A 21,424-nucleotide genomic window follows, 5' to 3' on the forward strand; every position below is an offset into this window, starting at 1 on the left:
AATCATGAAATTCACAAAAGTTGGTATTTCAAAAATAATAATGCATCAACAGTTAATCTTATCTTGTATCTTGAGATAATGACCTTTACCAAGAAATTAAATCATAATTGATCCACATCAATACAAAAATAATAAGTTTGCCATTTACACATAAAATGTTTCTCTTCAAACACTTTTTCCCTCATGGGAATATTAGAATATTACTGTGCAACATTTTTAAACATACTAAGCAAACAAATTCTATTTTCAGTTTGCCTATCATATTTAAAAGTCGTCAATACATTGTATATCTAAAACAAGGTTATTGCTATCATATTCTATCAGAAATACAAATTTCCAATGATCAGATACAGAATAAAAATAATATAATAGTCTGAATAGACCATGTACTGGAACATGCATTGTTTTATTTTAAATTAATACTCTTAATTTTTAATTTTACATACAATACAAGAATCAACTTAGATCATAAAACTTTCGAGCACGATTTTTGTAGTCAGACTCCAGAATCAACCAATCAAATTGCTGGATTTCATGTTTCGAGCATGATTTTTGTGCTCCGAGCACTGAGCAAAGTTTTATGCCTTCAAGGCCAGAGGTTAAATGTATCAGAACTCTTCCAAAACAAACCTATAATATTTCAAAATCAAAAGAGATTTTTCTTTTATATTTATCCCAAAACTGTTAATTTCAAGTAAATTAATTCAAACATACAAAACTTTAGGAATTAGCGTTTACCAGGGATATAATCTTTAAGTATAAAGGAGCAATTGATATAGAAATTTGTACACCTATCCTCATTAGTTAATTTGAAGCTCTATTTTTAGAACGAAAGCAGTTTTCCTAAATTACAAAATTAGATAAATTACCAACAACAATTTATCCATTAATAGGGTAATAAAGCACTTTACGGCAACTATAAGGGATTAGAATGCACGGTTTTGACATATAATTGTGTTATTTTGTATTAATTTGGTTTATGAACACTGAAATAAACAAATGGATCGAATTTTTTACTGTTTTTTTTTTTTTGCATAATCAAGCAAATTTAGTTTATTTGTAGCTCTGAATGTTGTATCAGTATACCTTGTATTGTACTACATTTTTGTGTGTAACCAACATACTGAATCTGATTCCTAAGTTACATTTAAATTTGATGTTTGTTCACTTTGATTTTAATATCTTTTCTGTATTTAGATAGCTTTTGAACTGATTGCTAATGTAAACAAACTGCAAAGCTTAACATTACAGTAATACTTTTGAAAAATGCACCAGTCGTCTTTAGTTTTCAGATAGTTTTTGAACTAGTAACTACAGTAATTTGATTTTTGTAGCATAGCTCAAAATTACTGCAATACTTTTGAAAAATAGCCAGTCGTTAAAGTCATGATGGCCCATTTCATTCAGAGAGGGGACTAAACCCAGTGTTAAACTAAAAAGTGTGCAAACAACAGATAATGACAAAGAGGTAAAAAAAAAAGTTAAACCAAAAGGTTATAAACATATTGATAGGCCGGAAAGAATTTTCCAAAACAAATGGAAAGCTATAATGAGGAGAAAAACAAATGTTTTGCCAAATATGCAAGTCTAAGGCACACAAAGAAGCTATTGCTATTACTTATGATAAACAAAATCCTGATAAAACTACAGGACATAAATCTCTCGTAGCTTTAAATGAAAGCCAGAGAAAGCAATTATAAAATATGTTCTTAAACATACAGGCAGTGATTAAATACAACCTACCTCTATCAGACTTTAACTGGTTGAATATGCTAGAGAAGGCCAAGGAATTAGACACTGGGGAAATATACAACAATACTGCTGCAGGAACCTGCTTCCTGAAAGCCATAGCAGCTTTAGAAAGGGAAAAGTAGTACACATTATGGATACAATTAAATTCGTTTCTCTTACAATGGATGGAAGCATGGATGATGGTTGGGTAGAGCAAGAAAAATTGTTCAGGAGGTATTGCAACCAGGGGAAAGTGAAGAATAGATTTATCAGAATCTCTTTCCTCTATTGAGTCTAGTCTTCAATACAATTCTGTTATCTGAATCTCCTTCCTCTATTGAGTCTAGTCATCTATACAATTCTGTTGTCAGTCAGTTGAAAACAAAGAAAATATATGACAGTGTGTACAAATGTGTGGGCTTTTGGTCTGATGGTGCTTCAAATATGACAGGGGGGAAAATGGGTTGATTGTCAAACTTAAAGATGATTATCCATCCATGATTGGAGCTCATTGCCTTGCCAATAGACTTTAGCTGTCCTTTGAAGACACAATCTAGAAGTGTTTCGTGTATGACAGATATGTATTTGTATTATTGGGCATACAGCAGATGAAACAAAAATGCTGATGATGGAACATCAAATGGAGAGAAGCAAGAAGAAGATGAACCAGAGGATTTTCTATTCGAACAAACAGAGACTGAAATTTTTTTTGTATTATCATTCATTATTCAAAATCAGCGAGAAAACAAGTTCCTTTGAAAAAAAGATTCTGGCTTTTAAAGTCATCTTCAATGACTAAAATCATGTGAAAACATTTTCAGAAGAGATTATCATGTAAAAAAAAAATAATAAAAAAAAATCCATCATCCATTAGTTTTTATTTGATTTGTAGATAACCTAAACATTAATTATTAAAGATAAAAAAAAACCAAAAACATGGAAATTATAACCACAACTGTGACAAGGGAGAAAACTCCAAACAATTAAATAGAAATGATGAACAACTTCTCAATTGTGGCAAGGGAGATCACTCCAATTAATTAATAGCATTGATGTGCCACAACTGAAAAAATTGTGAAAAGGGAGATAATATTTTGAAAACGCTCTACTGTTAGTAAACTTGTATCAGATAAAAGTGAGATCTTCATAGAATAATAACAAGAAATGAAGCAGATTATCAATGATAATACATTTTTTTCATTTCACTCCAAAAGTTGTAACTTAATCAAATTTTGAAAAGTACATGTTGATTATTTTAGTGTAAATAGATAACTTTGGAAATAAACCTATCTGATTTCTGTTCAACATTGTATCAGAACTGGTTGTGTTAAAATATGCAGTACACTATTTAAAATGCTAAAAGGTGTGACATTAATCAACAATTGGAATTTTATTAACAAGTGTGGAATTGATGAACAAGTGAGAAAGTGATAAACAGTTTAGAAAACAGTAAAAGTAATACAGTATCAATGAAACAAAAAATCAAAAGAAAATAAGTGTAGAAGAATAAAATTTGCTGATTTGCTTTTACGATGTACATGTATTCATAAATATTTCTTTAAAATCTTTTGTAATTTTTTTGGACCATTTTATATATATATGTACCAATGTTCAGAATTAATTACAGAAATACATTTAAATATTAAAATTTTAATTGTAAAGATCCATCCAAAAATGTATGTGAAGGTGTAAATATTTGCCAAAAAAATATCGAATTGGGATGAGGGAAAATTGTAGCCTTTGAATACCTCACCTACAGATCCTACAAAGAGTAGTTAATACTATTACAAAAAGGGTCATTGAAATAAACAAACCTATTTTAACATGACATAACACTCGTAATTTCTTTTACACACAAAAATTATCAAAAAGTATTGTGTACCATCAATTAGTAAATAAAATAACAATAAAACTTTGAAGCATGCTAAACAATGAACAGTTATCTGACAAAGTATTATGACAGAATTACTTCCCTTCTTATCATTTTTGCTGTTATAGAAGCAATTTGACTATGGTTTGCAAAATATAAACAGTATATTTCTTCATATCTCTATGTATTAATATTTGATAACTTAGTGGAAAAACATAGAATGTATCTGAGGACATGAATGTCCCTCCTCAAGCTTTGCAATTTTCCAAGTTAAATTGGGGCAAGTCTCTAGAATCGTAAATGACATGAAGCAAAAATTTGAACTCTGTTTCATAAAATTTGCATGAGGCAAACTTAAGAAAGAGTGTGCAAAAGAACAAATTTGTTGTTTTCAAAGTTATAATGGGGCATAACTCCAGAATGGTAAGTAACTCGCTGCCCAAATTCGAGGAGAAGTAGTGTTCAAATGATAAATAATTGTAAACACACACATTGTGCAATGTTTACAGAAACCATAATTGATATTTTCAGATCATGATTTCTAAGATTTTGTTGTCAGAAAACAGTTTGTGATTGCCTTAACCCCATGCCTAAACTGAGAGGAAAGTATTACCAACCTCTTGGATACCTAAGTGAGGGAGCACTATGAGATTTGTACATACTTTGTCTATTCCAACCTCCACCTCCTTGGTTGTTACCTCGTCCCATACTTCCTCTGTAAAAATACAAAATGAACTGTCAAAATTTCAATATTCTACAAAACAACATCTTTTTTTAAAGTCCCAAGACACAGCATATGTTTTATCTGACCATGGCTTATTAACGTTTTCCATTTGAAGTGCATAGATCATCTGATATACTAGAAATTCTCATATGAACCTATGATATAATTTTCATAAAAATGTGAAAGGAAAAAACTGCATAAGATCACTTACAACACAATATCCAATGTATTAAACGTTTACAACTTTTTAACTTATATTTGATAATTTGTAATAGCAATCTTATTTTAGACTTTTTTGGTTATCTATTTTACCAACTTTATTCAGTATAATTTTTTACTCGTTTTTTTTATTTTGATTCATTGATATATATATTCCACTTTTTTGAAAAAAATTCCACATTATTAATCCTTTTATCTAGAAAAGTTTTAACACTTAAATATTTATTTTGTGGGTTCATGTTTTATATTTTTATCACTGTCTGTGTGTATATTTCGTTTAACATGTGATGTAAAGCGCTTTGAGTAATATTGTTTTAGATTTAGCGCTATAGAAAAATTGTAATAATAATAATAATAATAAAACAAATAATACAACAGGAAGCTGTCCTGGCATCAATGTTGTGTCATGCATGAGTTAAAACAGACATTGGTAAGTAGCTTATTACTGTGGATTCATTATTATTCGTTGGATATCAATTTTTGTGGGTTTTGTTTACAGATGAACCACAAATTCAAATGTTCCAACAAATTACAAATTTTCTGTAGGCTTTGTATGCATAAAATGAATGGCAAAACCACATAATCAAATATCCACAAAAATGCAAATGTTCCTCTATCCAGGAAAATTGATACCCTCCAAAATAAATGAATACACAGAATTGGTATACATGAATTTTTGAAGTCTGGCTACATATAATAATAACTTTATTAAGAATATGAGCTGAAAGTGAAGGTTACCAAGTTTAAGAACAAACCTCAACATTCTATTGGCTGCTGAACTGTCTTTTCTGTCTCCTCTATAACCACTGTGTTTCTGGAAACCTAACTGTGGCATCCAACTCTTTCCTCTATTTCTCTGATCAAAATCTTCTGGTTTTAATACTCTCTCTGGCATTCTGAAATAAGCAGCAAAAATTAATGTCCAATATTGTTTCAAAATACTCATAACTTTTAATTCCAAATTAACAGATATTATGTTTCTTTTTTCTAATCAATGTTTGCACTAAGACTTCCCCTAATAATTATGTATGTTTTCCTTAATATCAATCCACATTCATGTTAGAACAAATGCAGGTTTGAGAATAATGTGACAGGCATTCCTGTAGACAAGCATCTTTTGGGCTAATACAATTAAAATTGGACTCAACATGATAGCCTAGTACAAAGCAGATGTTAAAATATAATCCCCCTAAATAGACAAAAAATTCTTGAAACTGGAAGAATGCATAATTCCCAATATTTTCATATTTTTCGGTCCCTTACATAGAGATGTTATATATCAGTTTTAAAGAAAACTGTAGGTCACAAGAAGAATATATATGTTTTGCACTTTAATCTCCTTTTTTTTTTATCTGGAAAGATATTCAGTACAGTTAATTTAAAACTCAGGGTATAAAAAGCTATAATTGGAGTTCTTTTACAATTGAAAACAATCATGGATGCCTCTTTCGTGTCCCTTTTTCCTGTTCTTCAATTTCGTCTTTCTAAAACCTTTCTTAGGAAAAAAGAAGAATTTTTAGGACACCTTTATTAATCCAGCTGGATTCTTAATATCACTGTCAACTTTCAATAGAATTTTGAAGATGCAATGCGGTATCAATGAATGTTAACCATATCATACCAAAGTGCTATTTCACATTATATAAGGGGTTAATAATCTTATTCTTTGAATATGTTATATAATAATATTATCATCATTGAAATAATATTTGTGGTCCTTAAACTTCAAAGGGTCCTAAAGTGCATAACTATTTATTTTACTTATAAAAAGAAAGAAATACTACTGCTAAGATGAAACCTATTTTCTATCTACCTATCTTTTAAATGATTTAGCATTCTTTCCTATTGTTACTTACTCATAAGAGCAATTAAACATGTGAATACTTCTTTGTTAGGATACTAATTGAAAACAGAAAAACAAACGAAATCCATGATCTTTGCGATATGCAATAAAATTGTATGGATAAATAATTTTCATGCAAAGTAAAAAGCAAATGAACTGAAAGAAAAATTCAACAAATACAACTATAACAATAAACAAATTGTCATTATAAAAGTTCACATGGTTGGTAAATATCCCTATTTTACCTCTCAGCAATTCTGTTCAAACATAATTAACTATTCCACATATATTACTTGAATAAAACTTTTTTTTCTAAAAAGATACATTGTATAAAGAGTGCAACATAGCAGAGAAGCTTTTGTAATCGATTTCAGGGAACTTTCACATCAATATTGAATACCACATGTTTCCCTGATTACTGAAATGTAATAGATTTTTAATACAGGAAATGTCTTAACATTAGTTGTTAATCATTGAAAGCTCCTATAGAACAATTAACAAATTCAAGTTTGAAAAGTTGTAACCTATAAAACCTGAAATAAGAATATTTGCCAACCACTATTTCTACAAAACATGATCTACTACATTTAACTAGCTATGAAACATGCCTTCTTTAAAGCAATATGGGTTAATCAGCAGGACAAGTTAGTAAAGGGTTTATGGATCTGCAAGGTAACATGTCACCTTGAGGTCAGTCTAAAACCATAGGTTTCTAATATGTGTAATTCTCTAGGAAATCTACAAATGACAGCTCATGACTTATTAAATAAGAACAATGATATAGATTACATTTGAATGATGTGCTATAAAATGACTATACATGCATGATGATAACATTTTGTGGTGGTTAGAGTGGGGCGCTCATATTCGCCGTGGACACAATTTCGCCGTTTTAAGATTTTGATGTGTAAAAACTTCATAGGAGGATTAAATGGAAGAAATATGACAGTAAATTATATTTTTATAACAAATGATTATTTTTGAAAATGAGACCAAATTTCGGCACTTACCGCAAAGGACCGATTAAAGGACAACGATTTTCCTGAATGAAAAAAACAATTTCAAAGAAGTATTTCTTAATAATTTTTTGACTGATTGTCCTAAATTTCATTTTTTTACACCTTTCAAATGTCTGCTATTCATCTATAATGAAATTTGTTTGATAAATATTGTTTAAAGCTGCAGTTATTTGGTTTTAAATAGATATGTAAAAACGGCGAATATGTGTCCACCTTTGACAAAACATCAGGAAATTTCAAACACCCTTTAATCCAACTTTTTAGATCATTTTTCTCAAAACAAACACGTTTTAAAGCTAAGAATATTTTGCATTTTAAGTTATCTTCATATTGAAATATCAGTATACTTCAAAAACATAAAGACCTACACATAAACTGAAGAAAACATGGAAAGATATGGCGAAAATGAGCACCCCACTCTAGAGTAAACTTTTTATTTTATAATGAAATTAATTCAATTCTTGTTTAGAAATTCATAAATATGCATGATATTGCCATAGTTTCAAACGTTTTAAAAATAAAATTGTATAATTTCAGTTAAATGTAAAATTTGAGACTAAAGTCCACACAAAAAGAACGTAGAAATTACTACATCATGTGACCCTTACGACGGGCAAATAAATACTATCAGCGAAGTAATAGAAGTAATGTAGTTGACCTATGAACTTTGTTTTTAAGATTTCATCAAATTAATAAAATTCAATGAAGGTTTGACAAAGTTATTGATGACTGAAAAACTTTAACCTTAAATTTTATCTAAATGTTAATTGTAAAATAGTCTGTTTGTCAGTAAACTATACATAAAAAGCAAAAATAAATAATTTTGTTATTGATACTATCTTTTGGCAACCAAAGATCATCTGTTCGGATAGTGAACACTGTAACAAGAGGCAGATATACATAATATAAAGAATAGACCTATAATCACACACATGAAAATAATCTGAAGGTTATGTTTCATGCTCAGACTCTCAATGACCCTCATTTAAGCATCTATAGATTGACCATTTTCTTAGAAAATAACCTTGTTGTGGGAAGTTATCATCATTAAAATCTGCCAATAGGAAAATTCAAAGCAAAAGCCATCTTTGTACATTCTTTTAGGGGAGAGGAGGCTTTTGTCTACTATGAGAAAAAAACCATTCACAAATTTTTACAATGTTCAAAAGGTATGTATCTATTAAAAAATAACTTAATGGTAAATATTTGTTTAAAAAGTTAAAGACTTAAATATTAATGAATTTAAAAGACAGTATTTACTGCACAAAATCCAAGTCATTAAGGCAAAAATTATTTATAACTGAAAGTACATCAAAAGCATGGTTAGGCAGGTAATATATTTTGGGCATATACAATATCCTATGGGTATATATTGACATTATAAGCTGTACAATGCAGTGTGCACACTTACTTAGCATTAGGGAGAACTTTGGAGGGAAACAAATGGTCATCATCATATACTGGATCTTTGTACAGAATACTGAAAAATATTATACTTATTTAGTAAATAAATCTTGAAAGATGCAATTTATTAGAAATGCATAGTAACGGTATGGAAATAAACACATATTTTGCTGAGGTTTGAAAGATGTTAAAAGGAGACAAGTTAAAAAATGTGAGTATATTACCAAACAGTTTTAAAATAAGTGTAATTGTGTTCTAGTAATGATTAATTCTAGTTCAATACTTCTACAAAAATCTTTTTTTGTGTCTGTCATTTACTGAATTATGAAAAACATCATCTTTCATTTTCCTTAAAGACAGGTTTCTCTCTACTTGTTACTTTGTTAACATGTATCTTCCATTAACTGAAGTAATGAGTTTGTTTTATATCTTGAATTTGTGGGTTTGTTCGCTATGTTAAATCAGATATATATATATTTAAAACTTTAGACACTAAGTCACCAAATTTGATAGGTTAAATATTTCCTATTTCAATATTTATTTAAATTTGTCCCTTTTGATAGTTGAGGAATTGATTTTCTATACTAAAGTGATACAAACCATAAACACTGATTATCAAGGATGTCTTTCATTTCTGGTTGTGGTAAGGGGGATTTAATTGTTCTGAAACATAGAAATTATATAATTATTAACATACTTGATAAAACATCTCATTAAAAACTCCAGTTCATATTTCAACGAAACATGAGTTCTTGGATGGTTAAAAGCTTAACTTCGTCAGAAACTTTATATTTAAAAATTTTCTTTAAATCTCTGACACCATAAAAGAAAAATAAACAGCTGCGCCACGAGCGCATGACAGGCCCGTCTTCTTGTGTGTGAAGTTTTAAGCAATAATCATAAACAGTTTCTGAGAACCGGTGCAACATGTGAAAAACCACTCATTTTTTTACAAAAAAACTCAATAACTCTAATATAAGATTATGAGTCATCACTAAAAAGTATACAGATTTCTAGATTAGTATAACTAAGAAGTGTGTAAAGTTTTAAGCAATTGTCATAAATGCTTTTGAGATACTGTGCCACATGTGAACCCCCCTCCCCCTTTTTTTTTTTTTATAAAAAAAACTCAATAACTCTAAAATCAAATTATGAATCATCACAAAAAAGTATACAAATCTTTAGATACGTGTGTAAAGTTTTAAGCAATAATCATAAATTGTTTCTAGGATACTGCCTGACAAGTGATACCTCCTTCTGTAAAGTTACAAAGTCAAGCGTTTTGGAAAAAATAAATTTCCCTACCTACCTACCCACACCTTGCTCGGCAGGGTCGGGATTGGGGAAACAAACAATATATTATTTTAGGCCCAAAAAGTATACATATTGTTTGACCATCATAAGAAACAAGTGTGTTAATTTTCATGAAATTTTGATAAGTTGTTCTCAAGTTACAGTGTGACATGTTTACGCCAGTTAGACAGACACACAGACGGCCGACAGACATTTGTATACCATAATACCTCCCGTCAAAATTTTGACGGCTGTATAAAAACCATAATTTTTTTTTTTACAAAATATTAATAGCTAGCTGATTTTGTATATAGGTTGCTTTAAAAACTTACTCTCCTGACATTGTAGCTTTATCATCACACCAAACACGACCTGCCATACCATGTGTCAAAGAGGGATTTACTTCTACACCCTGTAAGGAAATAATTCAGATTTGTTATGATAATGATGTTGATGAGATTATTTTCTGTTGATAGCTACTGCATCCTTCAAAACTGAGCACATAGTCTTGTTGAGGCCTGCTCATTTCTAGTCTGCAATTGTATTTGAATAAATCAACAATAAAAATCTATTCCATCACAGAAACAAAACATTCAGATCAAAATAAATAATTGTTGCTAAGAGAAAAGGAAAAGGAAACAAACACTTAATCCATAGCCAATATAAAATATACATTATTTTTCATTTCATATATTTGAAAAGAATTGTAAGTTTATAAAAACTATTTGTTTCAAGCCAAGTTATTGGGACAAGAGTTCATATAGGGCCTATGTACAAATTAACACATGACTGCTTCTTTTTGTAATTTCATTACAAGTGTTAAAGTATTGACCGAAGCACATTTTAAATGAAGCGTGGAAGTTAATACTTCATTTTCAAATTCTGTCTTATCGATCTTAAAAGCAGTTCCATAAATTAACAATATTGAATATGATTATTTCCTCACCTCTTCTGACCTTTCACCTTCATACAGACCCTCAAAGAAGGAGTGAGCTGGGTGTCTTTTACCTACAAACAGCCTGTCTTTACCTCTACCATTTCTAAAAACTAATAAATTATAAAAGTTTTAATTTAGTGAGTATATGAAACAATAAAGTTAATTGTGTTTGTTAGCTTGCTTGATCATAAAATAAAGTATACAAATAGTTTATCAATCATCACAATGAATTATTAATAAATTGTATGTAGCTTAAGAGAGATGGCAGATCAAAATCAAAATGGATGGATCTTTTTAATAAATTACCAACTTGTAGATTATATCATGTTTTTTTCCAAAATTATATCGAAAAGTATGAGTCACAGAGCATTTTTTCAAACTACCAGTTGAGTAAATTATCAGATTTTGTAAGGATTATAGAAAGAAGATTGAAGAAACCTTACAACAAAATTTTTTGATAAAAAATGACAGGAAGATTACATAATGAATAATAAGCAGTACCTTCCTCTGGAGTCAGATCTGAATAAACAGTCTCTAAACCCTTCAGTAACCTCTTCTCGTCTACAAAAGGTAGTAAAGCTACTCCCTGCCAGGCATACTTCTTCCCATTCAGATCTATCCTAAAGTCTGTAGGGTAAAAGTCTATGATAGGAGATTCCTGTTTACATCAAAAAAGTAAAAGCATAAATAAATAAAAAATACTAATCAGCATACAATTTTGGACATCCAAAAAGTTAGTTCTTACTTTTAATAAATAACAACGTATTTTGCCATTTTTATTTCACATGCAGTTGTGAAAAAGGTTTGTTATTCACTGTGTTTCGTGAAATCGATAAAAAGATCAACATGCAAGACATTTTTAATTGTTCGTTCATCGTGAAAATGGCAATTTTTATTTTGAGTTCTTCCGTGCAGATACCCCCCTTTTAAGCCCCTCTTTATTCATTTGCCATATTGTTTATCCAATCTATATAACAATACCAATAAAGTATTCTGAAAGTATTTTTGGGTGAAAAGCAATGTTTAAACTTTTTATCTTGCATTTTAAAAGAACTAAAAGAATGTGTTGGATTGTGCAATAATACTGCATAGGGCATTTTGATTGGAATATTTACATTCTCATCTTTGGATTGCCATTTTGTCATTGTCTCCTTCACTTTTTCTTCAGTATTTATTAAGGTAGAGTTAGTATGAAATGTCTTGATTGTTATTTGCTTTATGTCTACCATGGTGTATGTAATACTTACAGGGTCAAACATTAATGTCTGCCAGGTCAGAGGCAGATGTTTCTTACTGCCTGCAGGAAATACACCCATTAACTGTTCCAATGGCTTAAACTATAAATATAGAAAACAACTTACAGAAAAAAATAAAATAATAAAAATCTTTGGAAAACAATATATAGGAAAAAATATCAAAAATTAAAATCTTCTGAACATAATTTTTCAGTGTGTTACAGTTAACGATGAAATAAGCTTTTTTTCAAAGAACACACTACAACTAAGTTTTTATAATAATTATTCAACTCTAATAAATGTCAGACAATTATAAAATGATTAAAAATCACTTGTCAGCTCTTTCAACCCTGAACAAATCATTCAGACACTAATTAAGGTTTCATTTTACTATGTTTTTCTTCAAAGCTAACCCAAACTTGGCCTAGATATATTAAACGCTACTGTAAAGCAGCAATAATTTGTAACAAGATCCACATAATGTATTCTTACTTACTGGATTTGTATGTTTTTCAAAATCATTGGGTAGATCACTGATATTTACAAAATCTGATGCAAATGGTGCATAATGATATGGAAAATACCACTTCCAAGAGGCACAACCCTGTAAATACATGTATAATGATAAAGCATTACAAAAAATACAGAAAACAGGCAAGATGGCTAAGAGACATAATCAATTCAAATATAAGGATTAAATTTATTGAGAGACCATAAATGCAATATTTGCACCTTAATTCTCAAGCATTTGGACAGTCTAATGAGACATGTTTTATCACGCCAGATTCTTATTGTGCCTGTCCGAAGTCAGGAGCCTGTAGTTTAGTGGTTGTCCCTGGTCATGCCAGTCATATTTGTTGTTTTTTGTGTAAATTATATCATTATAAATCTTCCCTTTTTCTCAATTAAATTATTTTATATTTTACAAGTCAGGGCCTTTAAAATCTTATTATACATTTTTTTTGGTCATTGTTGAAAGGCTGCATGGTTGGCAATAATTGTTTCCATCCTTTTCATTTGAACTTTGGTGGATAGTTGTCTCAATTGTAACCATACTAAATCTCTTCATTCTTATATAAGTGTGCTTGCAGGTGTCATTTTGTAGAATGACAAAGGCTCAGACTAACAATCTTGCAATGATTCAACACTTGAAGGTTACAGTTTTTATTATAGGGAGCAACGGATGGGCTAAATATAGTGTTCTTTTATCACACTTTTAAACTCAATTTGCAAATTAGTAATTGTATTTTTTGGAGTCTAAATTATTATTAACAGTACATACCTGATAATAGTATCTTAAAACCCAAGATAAACCAGTAACATAATGTCTGGCCTACAATGAAAAATTCAATTTTAGTCATCAATATCTTGATTTTTCTTACATATATTTTTTATCACATTAAATATATCAATTTTTCTTTTAAATATTTTTTTACCACATTAATATTTCAATTTTTCATCACAGTCTATCATAACAGACAAAGGTTGTTTTGTCTCATTAACAAATACCCCACATTCATATAACTTTTCTGTTCATTTGCTATCAGAAAAAAATCCTCAAACTATTTTTATGATTGACATATTTGGCTTTTTTCAGTACATAAATCATATAAACAAAAGACATATATTTGGCAAGATTAAAGAACAGTTTATATTCCATCCCACATCAAACTTTAACTGAACAGAGATGAACTTACAACATTATGTCTAAATTCTATATCGTCTTTATCTACATCAAACTTGGACTTATAATATCTGTCCTTCCATCCATCTTCCCATAACCTGTAATTAAAATTTCTGTCAAGTTTTTTGTGTAATCTACAGAAAGAGCATTATCCCTGACATCTTTTTTTTAATTATTTTTATATTATCTGAAATATGCTTTTTTGCATTTGCATAATTGAATTTTTACAGAAAGTTTTCAAAACAGAAAAAACAAATGATAAATTTGTTCAATATATTTCCTAGTTTGACTTTTTGTTAGATTTCTATTTTTACATTTTATCTATTGGTACTTAGCATTTTGTTGTATTGTTGATGGGTACATGGCTAGAACATGTAATTAAGGTAGATCATAAGTAAATGTTTTTTGAGACAGAATTTTCTTATAATTGCTATGAGTCGTTGAAAATTGCCTAAATTTGGTTAGTTTGTTCATGAAAAAAACACATAACAGTGCATAAAAAAAATTCTATGAGATAGAATTTTGAAATAAATTGTGAGGAGATAGGTTTTATAATATGTTTTAAGAAAATAAAAAGAAAACATGGTGTCACCGAACTTGTTTTCTTGCCACAAGTAAAAATAAAAAATTTCCCTATTAGCCCAGTATAAATTTTGTGCTAAAAGAGTTACCTCCCCTTAAATAGCTCATTTGAAAAAATTGATTTTAAAAACCAAAAAGGTTGATATTTGTTAAAATATTTTGAATAATACAATAAATTAGCAAGTTTTCTTTATATAAATAAACAGTCTAACCATTTAATTGCAAATTTGTTTCCAAATTTGCTGATTTGGGCAAATAACTAGACCGATTTTGTACTGTGATTGTACAATCCAAGATGGCGGTATACCATGAATCTACCTTAAGTGTTTAACAGATACAGTAGTACACAAATATTGAATAATCTAAATACTGGTCTATAAATAGATAACAAAATTGTACATAGGAACTATAAAAGAAATGGATATTGCCTAGATGACAATCAAAAGTAATGATATGATTTGGTCTAACAGTTACAATTTTATCTGTATACACTGAGTTCAATAAAAAATCCTTACAAATAAAGGCAACAGTAGTATACCGCTGTTCAAACAAATAAATCCATGGACAAAAAACAAAATCGGGTAACAAACTAAAACTGAGGAAAACATATTAAATATAAGAGGAGAACAACGACACAACACTACAATGTAACACACACAGAAACGGACCAAGCATCAGAAAAAATCCCCCGAGAATAACAAATATAACATCAAAACCAAATACGTGAATTTGGGATAGACAAGTACCGTGACACGTCTTATCGCAATGTGAATTTACACTAAAAAATAAGAGAAAACAAACGACGCAACGTTAAAATGTAACACACACAGAAACGAACTATAATTTAACAATGGCCATATTCCTGACTTGGTACAGGACATTTTTAAAAGGAAACAAGAATGTGTCCATAGTACACGGATGCCCCACTCGCACAATCATTTTCTATGTTCAGTGGACCGTGAAATTGGGGTCAAAACTTAAATTTGGAATTAAAATTAGAAAGATCATATCATAGGGAACATGTGTACTAAGTTTCAAGTTGATGTAACTTTAACTTCATCAAAAACTACCTTGACCAAAAACTTTAACCTGAACTTCGCACTATCATTTTCAGTTGAATTGGTACGGGATGGCCAATGGGGTGTTGTCCTATTTGGAAATGAACTGACATTTTATAAACCACTATGAGGACCTCTACACAGACGTGCAAGAATAGCAGCTAACCACATCGTTAATAACTTTATTGACTAACTTTCACTTTTAACTATACTAGATTCTTATTTTAATTTCACTTTCACTTTCTATTTATATATGAACCTCAATCACAGTGACTACGGAACATACCAGTCAAGATAAACTTTTTGTTTTTATTTCTATTTTTAACTTTTATTCTTGCTACATCATGAACACTGTTTTACATTTTCACTTTCACTTTTATTCTTTTACGTCATAATTAATACAACCGCATTATATACACTTTATGAACATGTAAACTCTGTAATATTGTCCTGATGATGCCGCATTAGCGGCGAAACATGTCGACTCAATAAAACTATCACCTTGCGGTAACCCAGATGTTGTTGTCTCTACATATTATACAAACATATCATTTTCTTTGTTCAGTGGACCATGAAATTGGGGTCTAAACTATATTTTGGCATTAAAATTAGAAAGATCATATCATGGGAAACATGTGTACTAAGTTTCAAATTGATTGGACTTCAACTTCTTCAAAAACTACCTTGACCAAAAACTTTAACCTGAGGCGAACGGAAGCACAGACGGACGAATGAACGGAGGCACAGACCAGAAAACATAATGCCCCTCTACTATCGTAGGTGGGGCATAAAAATGGTGGGTTGAACCTGGTTTTGTGGCATGCCAAACCTCCCTCTTTTATAGCCATGTGAAATATAACATTAAAATGACAACTCAACACCACAGGACTACAATATAAATAAATTGGAGAACACAATCGACAAAGAAACACACGAACAACAGCCAACAAAAAGCAACAAGTTCAAAATTTTAATATGCCAGAAGTGCATTTTGTCCACACAAGATCTACTAGTGACGCCCAAATACAAAAGTTTGAAAGCCGAAACAAGCACAAAGTCGAACAGCATCGAGGACCAAAAGATAAAAAAAGTTGTGCCAAAAACGGCCAGGGTTTTCTGTTAGTTACCAGAACATCCCTATTATTTAGAATAATTTATAGTTTTGCAAACAGTAAATTTATAAAATTATATACAAAAGATGTACATGATAAGACTGAAGTATTAACTAATTACAGGAAACAACTGAAATACATTACATAACCAGACATTTGTAACACAAAATGTAGACTAAGTTATTTGAAATTTTAGAATGTATATATAAATCAAAACATTGGGTAAATCACATCTAGACCATCTAATTCCTATACATTCAAACTTTTTCTAACAAATATTCCATCAAATGTAATTTATTTAAACAATAAAAATAAAATCCATTTTTTTTATAACATCTTTTCTGTGTACTTACTTGACTTCATCATCTGGTTCTTTCTCCTCTTCTTCTTCTTTTTCTTTCTCCTTCTCTGTCTTCTCTGTATCATCACTATCAGGAGCACTCCTCTTTGTACCTTTACCTGGCTCGTCTTTTGTCTGTAAAATCCAAATTTATTTATGCCAATATCTGCATTGATAAGCTGCTATGAAAAAAAATATTTGCTATACATTCAAATTCAATAACTTTTCTTGGTTATAATTCATTCTATATGCAATTAAAAGTTTTTTTATAATAAGAAATCACAAAAAAAAAGGCTTTCAATAATATATAAAAATAACATAAAAAATGGTTTTCAAATATTTGAAATTTTAGTCTTTGCATGATTCTTCAATACTTTCTTCCGTTATATAATTTCTCCAAAGCCATGTACTAGTACATGACCTGAATATACCATCATTGACTGCATGGCATCCACACGACCCTTGTAGGCCTCTTGTCTTGGATTTGATACTGATGAGCTGTGGGACTGGCCTAATGCCTGTGGCGCAAACTGTCCACCTGGTGTCCAGCGAGGTCCTTGAGAAAACTGAAAAAAAAATTTCTTCTTCTAGCACAACAGATTCTCAAAAATTTCAATTCAAATAAACAATATTATTTGCCTTTTTCTATATGTTACTGTGGATTCATTATTATTTGTTGGATACCAATTTTCATGTTTCATGAATACAGGGGAACCACGAATTCAAACGTGCCAATGAATAACATGTTTTCAAAGGGCTCTAAATACAAAGTTTGGCAAAACCACGAAATCAAATATCCACGAATATGAAAGTTTTCAGCAATCCACGAAAATTGATACCCACGAAAATAAATGAATCCACAGTATATTGAAATAGTATGTTTTGCTGTTTCTACTGAAAATATTATTTTCCTTGTATCAAAAATGTTGTGTACAATGCCTTGATGAAAATAATTCTAGGGTAAAATTATTTTCCATATCTTATTATCAATTGGAAGATTGTTAGCATGATGGTTATGTGATGTTATATTTCTAGAGTGTGATGCTATAATTTCTTAAAACAAGATAGTACATATACACTAAAAATTCCCTGCATTCTTTATACGTAATTTGTGGGGAAAAACTGTTTCTAATTGAATTTTTTTTTACTACTTTTGTAGTTTTCCTTAAATGCAATATGTTATAAAGCTTGAAGCAAATGTGTAAGTCAAAATTGACAGGAATTATAACTGATAAACTATGTCAGAAAAGAACAACTTAAGAATATTTGATAATTTTTTTTAATTTGATTCAAGGTCATGAATGAGATATTTCATACTACCGCAGAAAGGCGTGTATAGTCCGCGGTTTTTTACCCTGGGAATGATATTAATGGAAGGGGTGCGGACTATGCAGTACTATAGGATTTCATGACATTTTTTTCCAGAGTTGGGATACGATGTTGAACGAGGTTTGGCCAAGTAAACAGAAACATCATGTGTTGTCAATGTTATAATGTATTCTTGACAACTCTTTGTATTATTTAGAAATAAAATAAACAATCTAACTGTATTCTTGACTACTCTTTGTTATTTTTTTTAAATAAAATAAACAGTCCAACAGTGTTGACTTAGTAATTTGCATAAAAATCAGCCTTTGATCGAATGTCCGCTTTGTTTCGGATTTGGTCAAATTTGTGTCATTGCATCTTAACAGTGTACCTGAATCCTGAATATCAATGAAAGATGAACCCTTCAATGGTAAAACCATAATAGACAAGTTGAAACCTAGTGAAATCTTCCCAAGATCGATTTTGTTTAATGTTATTCGCGTGTGAACAGTACAAGTAAACCATGATCCGCCATTTTGAAAATGTGTGATTAAAGTATCAAAAATTTTCGTATTCCGACTATTTGTGTTTAACTCTTAAGTTATCGACGTAAATAAATCAAGACCTAACATTTTTTAATTGTAAATCGTTACCATTAATACTGAAAGTGTAAACCTGAAAGAAGTGGAATTTTGTATACGAAACTATATTTCCAGGTGAAAGGTCACATTGTGCAGGTGTATCGTCTTACATGAATGAGTTTACGGGTTTGTGTGTAAAGCAATTAATTAACCATGTCAACTTTTGACAAGTGATGAATGTAATTCAATAACCTGAGGCAGTTCTTCAAATCAATAAAAGAAATGATAAGATTAAAGAGTTGTAACATTTTAATGAGTTCTAATCAAGTTTTAAACATTGAACATCTTTTGTTTAATAGCATACCAAATATTTATTTTTAGAATTTTAAACAGTTTATTGGCTTGGGCAAGCTACCACTTTCAATGATATCAAAAGTGATAAGCCGATAGTTAAATGTACATGATTGAATTAATTAACATTTATTACATGAATACAGTTCTTACTTTCATTGTTTGGGACTTTAAATTAATATTTAAAGAATGATAGTCTGAAAGACGATTTAATTAAGCAATTAAACAGAATCTTTTGAAAACTTTTAAAATAGATTAAATACATATCTTTTAAGTCTTCTTTTACAAACTGATCATAATTTTATATTGATCATCGATCTTTTAACAGCAATAATTACTGTGTTGCCGGTCTTTAACAAAGATTAAAAACATATCTTTAAAGATACCATTAAAAAACTTATCATAAGTTTTAACTGACTATCTATCTTTTCAACAACAATACTAACTATATTGCCGATCTCGGCAAAAAAAAAATACCGCAAATTCGACATTTTCCGTCATTGTTCGTGGACCCAATCTTGTCAAAAGTTGCCGCGGACTATACAAGCGAACTAGACTTTTTCCTCGATATTTGGGGATGCAGAGGGGGTGCGGACTATACACAAATGCAGACAATACACGGTTGTATACGGTAGTTCTAGTCTTCTTTTAAGACCTTTGTTTTTGTTTTCAAACTTTTTCAGTATAATTTTAAAAGTCAGAAATTATATTAAATTAACCAATAATGTTAGCATTTCTAGATTCATATACAACATACTCTTTTTTCTCTTGCTTTCCTTTCTTTATTTCTTCGCTGGAATTCTAACTGAAAATATAAAAAGGACAAACAGTTTTAGATCACTACTGTTCTGTCCAAATAGGTCATTGAAATGTTAACAACCTATGAATAATACACTAACCAATTGACATATTATCTGTCAATTGAAACTATTTAAAACCTTTTTATCAAAACAATTTGCTATTCCTATTCTTTATTTTGTTAACCTTTTAACAAAACCATTTTGCAACTGATGATGTTCATAGAAATCAAGTAAATAAAATGTTAAGACTTACCTCATTATTTCTCCTCTTCTTGAAAATTTCATCTTCTACCTCACCAAGCTCTGAAAATGTATTTTAGTATTGAAAATCAAAACAATACATAAATCTACAATATTAGTAATAAGGCTACACCATCAGGGAAATCTTGTATCAATTTTTTTTAAAAAGTCAACTGATTTTTCTAAATAAAAAAAACCCATCACTCTCAGCAACAACAAAAAATAAAATTGTGAAATATTCTTTTGAAGTTGAATGCCCTAATGAATTATTTACACTTGTGACATTTTTCAATTTTTATCTCTTCCCAATAGAATAAGTACTAGGTGCAAATATTGTATATCTTACCTTGCATTATTATCTGTACACGACTTAAGTTTACTACTCCACTATCTGTCAAATACCCCTAAAATAAAGTGGCTCAAAAGTCAAATATAATACATTTTGTATTCACATTATATCATATAACTTTTAATAATGATGAGGTATAGTGGTTTATCAATAATTCTAAACAGTCAATAGTTTATCACCATCTTGGCCCAATTCATTTACTAAAGTATCATTAAAGCTTAAACAGCATTTGTAATCAAAATATAATTTTATCATGAAAATTATAATAATAATAATAAATTTTTTATTCAAAGAGGGGTAAACTCAGTTAGTTACAATAAACTAATCTTCCCTGAGGCCCTCACATACAAATTACAATACAATCAAAAATAGTTATAGCGGATTCCATTGAGTGTGTTACCAAAGGTAATATCTGTGGTTAGCTTGCTTGTTAGCTGAACCGTGAAGTCTTTTTAGATTAGGTAAACTTCCCTACTTTAAGAATTGACTAGTCTGACAGAAAACCAATCTATCTGTCTGTTGTTTTATACTACTTAGAAAGGAGGGTTGTATACCTGACCTAATAATGACTTCACAGTTCAGTTAAGAAGCAAGCTAACCAAATATATTACCTTTGGCTGCACACTCAATGGAATCCGCTGTATTTATAATCATGTAATTCAATGTATTGTTATTAACATAAGATATAATGCTGTTTAAGATGTACATGTAGTCAAAAAATCAAATGAAAATAAAAAATATACA

At 29.8% G+C, this 21,424-nt stretch overlaps 1 protein-coding gene across 5 annotated transcripts in view; it reads right to left on the minus strand.

Moving 5' to 3' along the window:
- LOC139517345 (5'-3' exoribonuclease 2-like) overlaps positions 1–21,424 on the minus strand; it is a 46,141-nt gene that overhangs the window by 11,271 nt on the left and 13,446 nt on the right. The window contains exons 12-29 of one of the 5 annotated variants that reach the window (XM_071308288.1): positions 20,678–20,735; positions 20,345–20,394; positions 20,049–20,096; positions 17,483–17,617; positions 17,065–17,186; positions 13,973–14,057; positions 13,558–13,608; positions 12,772–12,879; positions 12,288–12,377; positions 11,542–11,698; positions 11,050–11,150; positions 10,436–10,515; positions 9,411–9,473; positions 8,818–8,886; positions 7,072–7,125; positions 5,300–5,440; positions 4,264–4,316; positions 2,757–2,794 (exon numbers count right to left, since the gene is read on the minus strand). In XM_071308288.1, coding sequence (XP_071164389.1) covers positions 2,772–2,794; positions 4,264–4,316; positions 5,300–5,440; positions 7,072–7,125; positions 8,818–8,886; positions 9,411–9,473; positions 10,436–10,515; positions 11,050–11,150; positions 11,542–11,698; positions 12,288–12,377; positions 12,772–12,879; positions 13,558–13,608; positions 13,973–14,057; positions 17,065–17,186; positions 17,483–17,617; positions 20,049–20,096; positions 20,345–20,394; positions 20,678–20,735 — 1,488 coding nt within the window. In that variant the 3' untranslated portion in view covers positions 2,757–2,771. Of the gene's footprint in view, positions 1–2,756; positions 2,795–4,218; positions 4,317–5,299; positions 5,441–7,071; positions 7,126–8,817; positions 8,887–9,410; positions 9,474–10,435; positions 10,516–11,049; positions 11,151–11,541; positions 11,699–12,287; positions 12,378–12,771; positions 12,880–13,557; positions 13,609–13,972; positions 14,058–17,064; positions 17,187–17,482; positions 17,618–20,048; positions 20,097–20,344; positions 20,395–20,677; positions 20,736–21,424 lie in introns of those variants that run through there. The other 4 variants (XM_071308285.1, XM_071308284.1, XM_071308287.1 and 1 more) reach the window with 4 other exon arrangements.

This window comes from Mytilus edulis, chromosome 3 (assembly GCF_963676685.1).
Source record: "Mytilus edulis chromosome 3, xbMytEdul2.2, whole genome shotgun sequence".
NCBI classification, from domain to species: domain Eukaryota; kingdom Metazoa; phylum Mollusca; class Bivalvia; order Mytilida; family Mytilidae; genus Mytilus; species Mytilus edulis.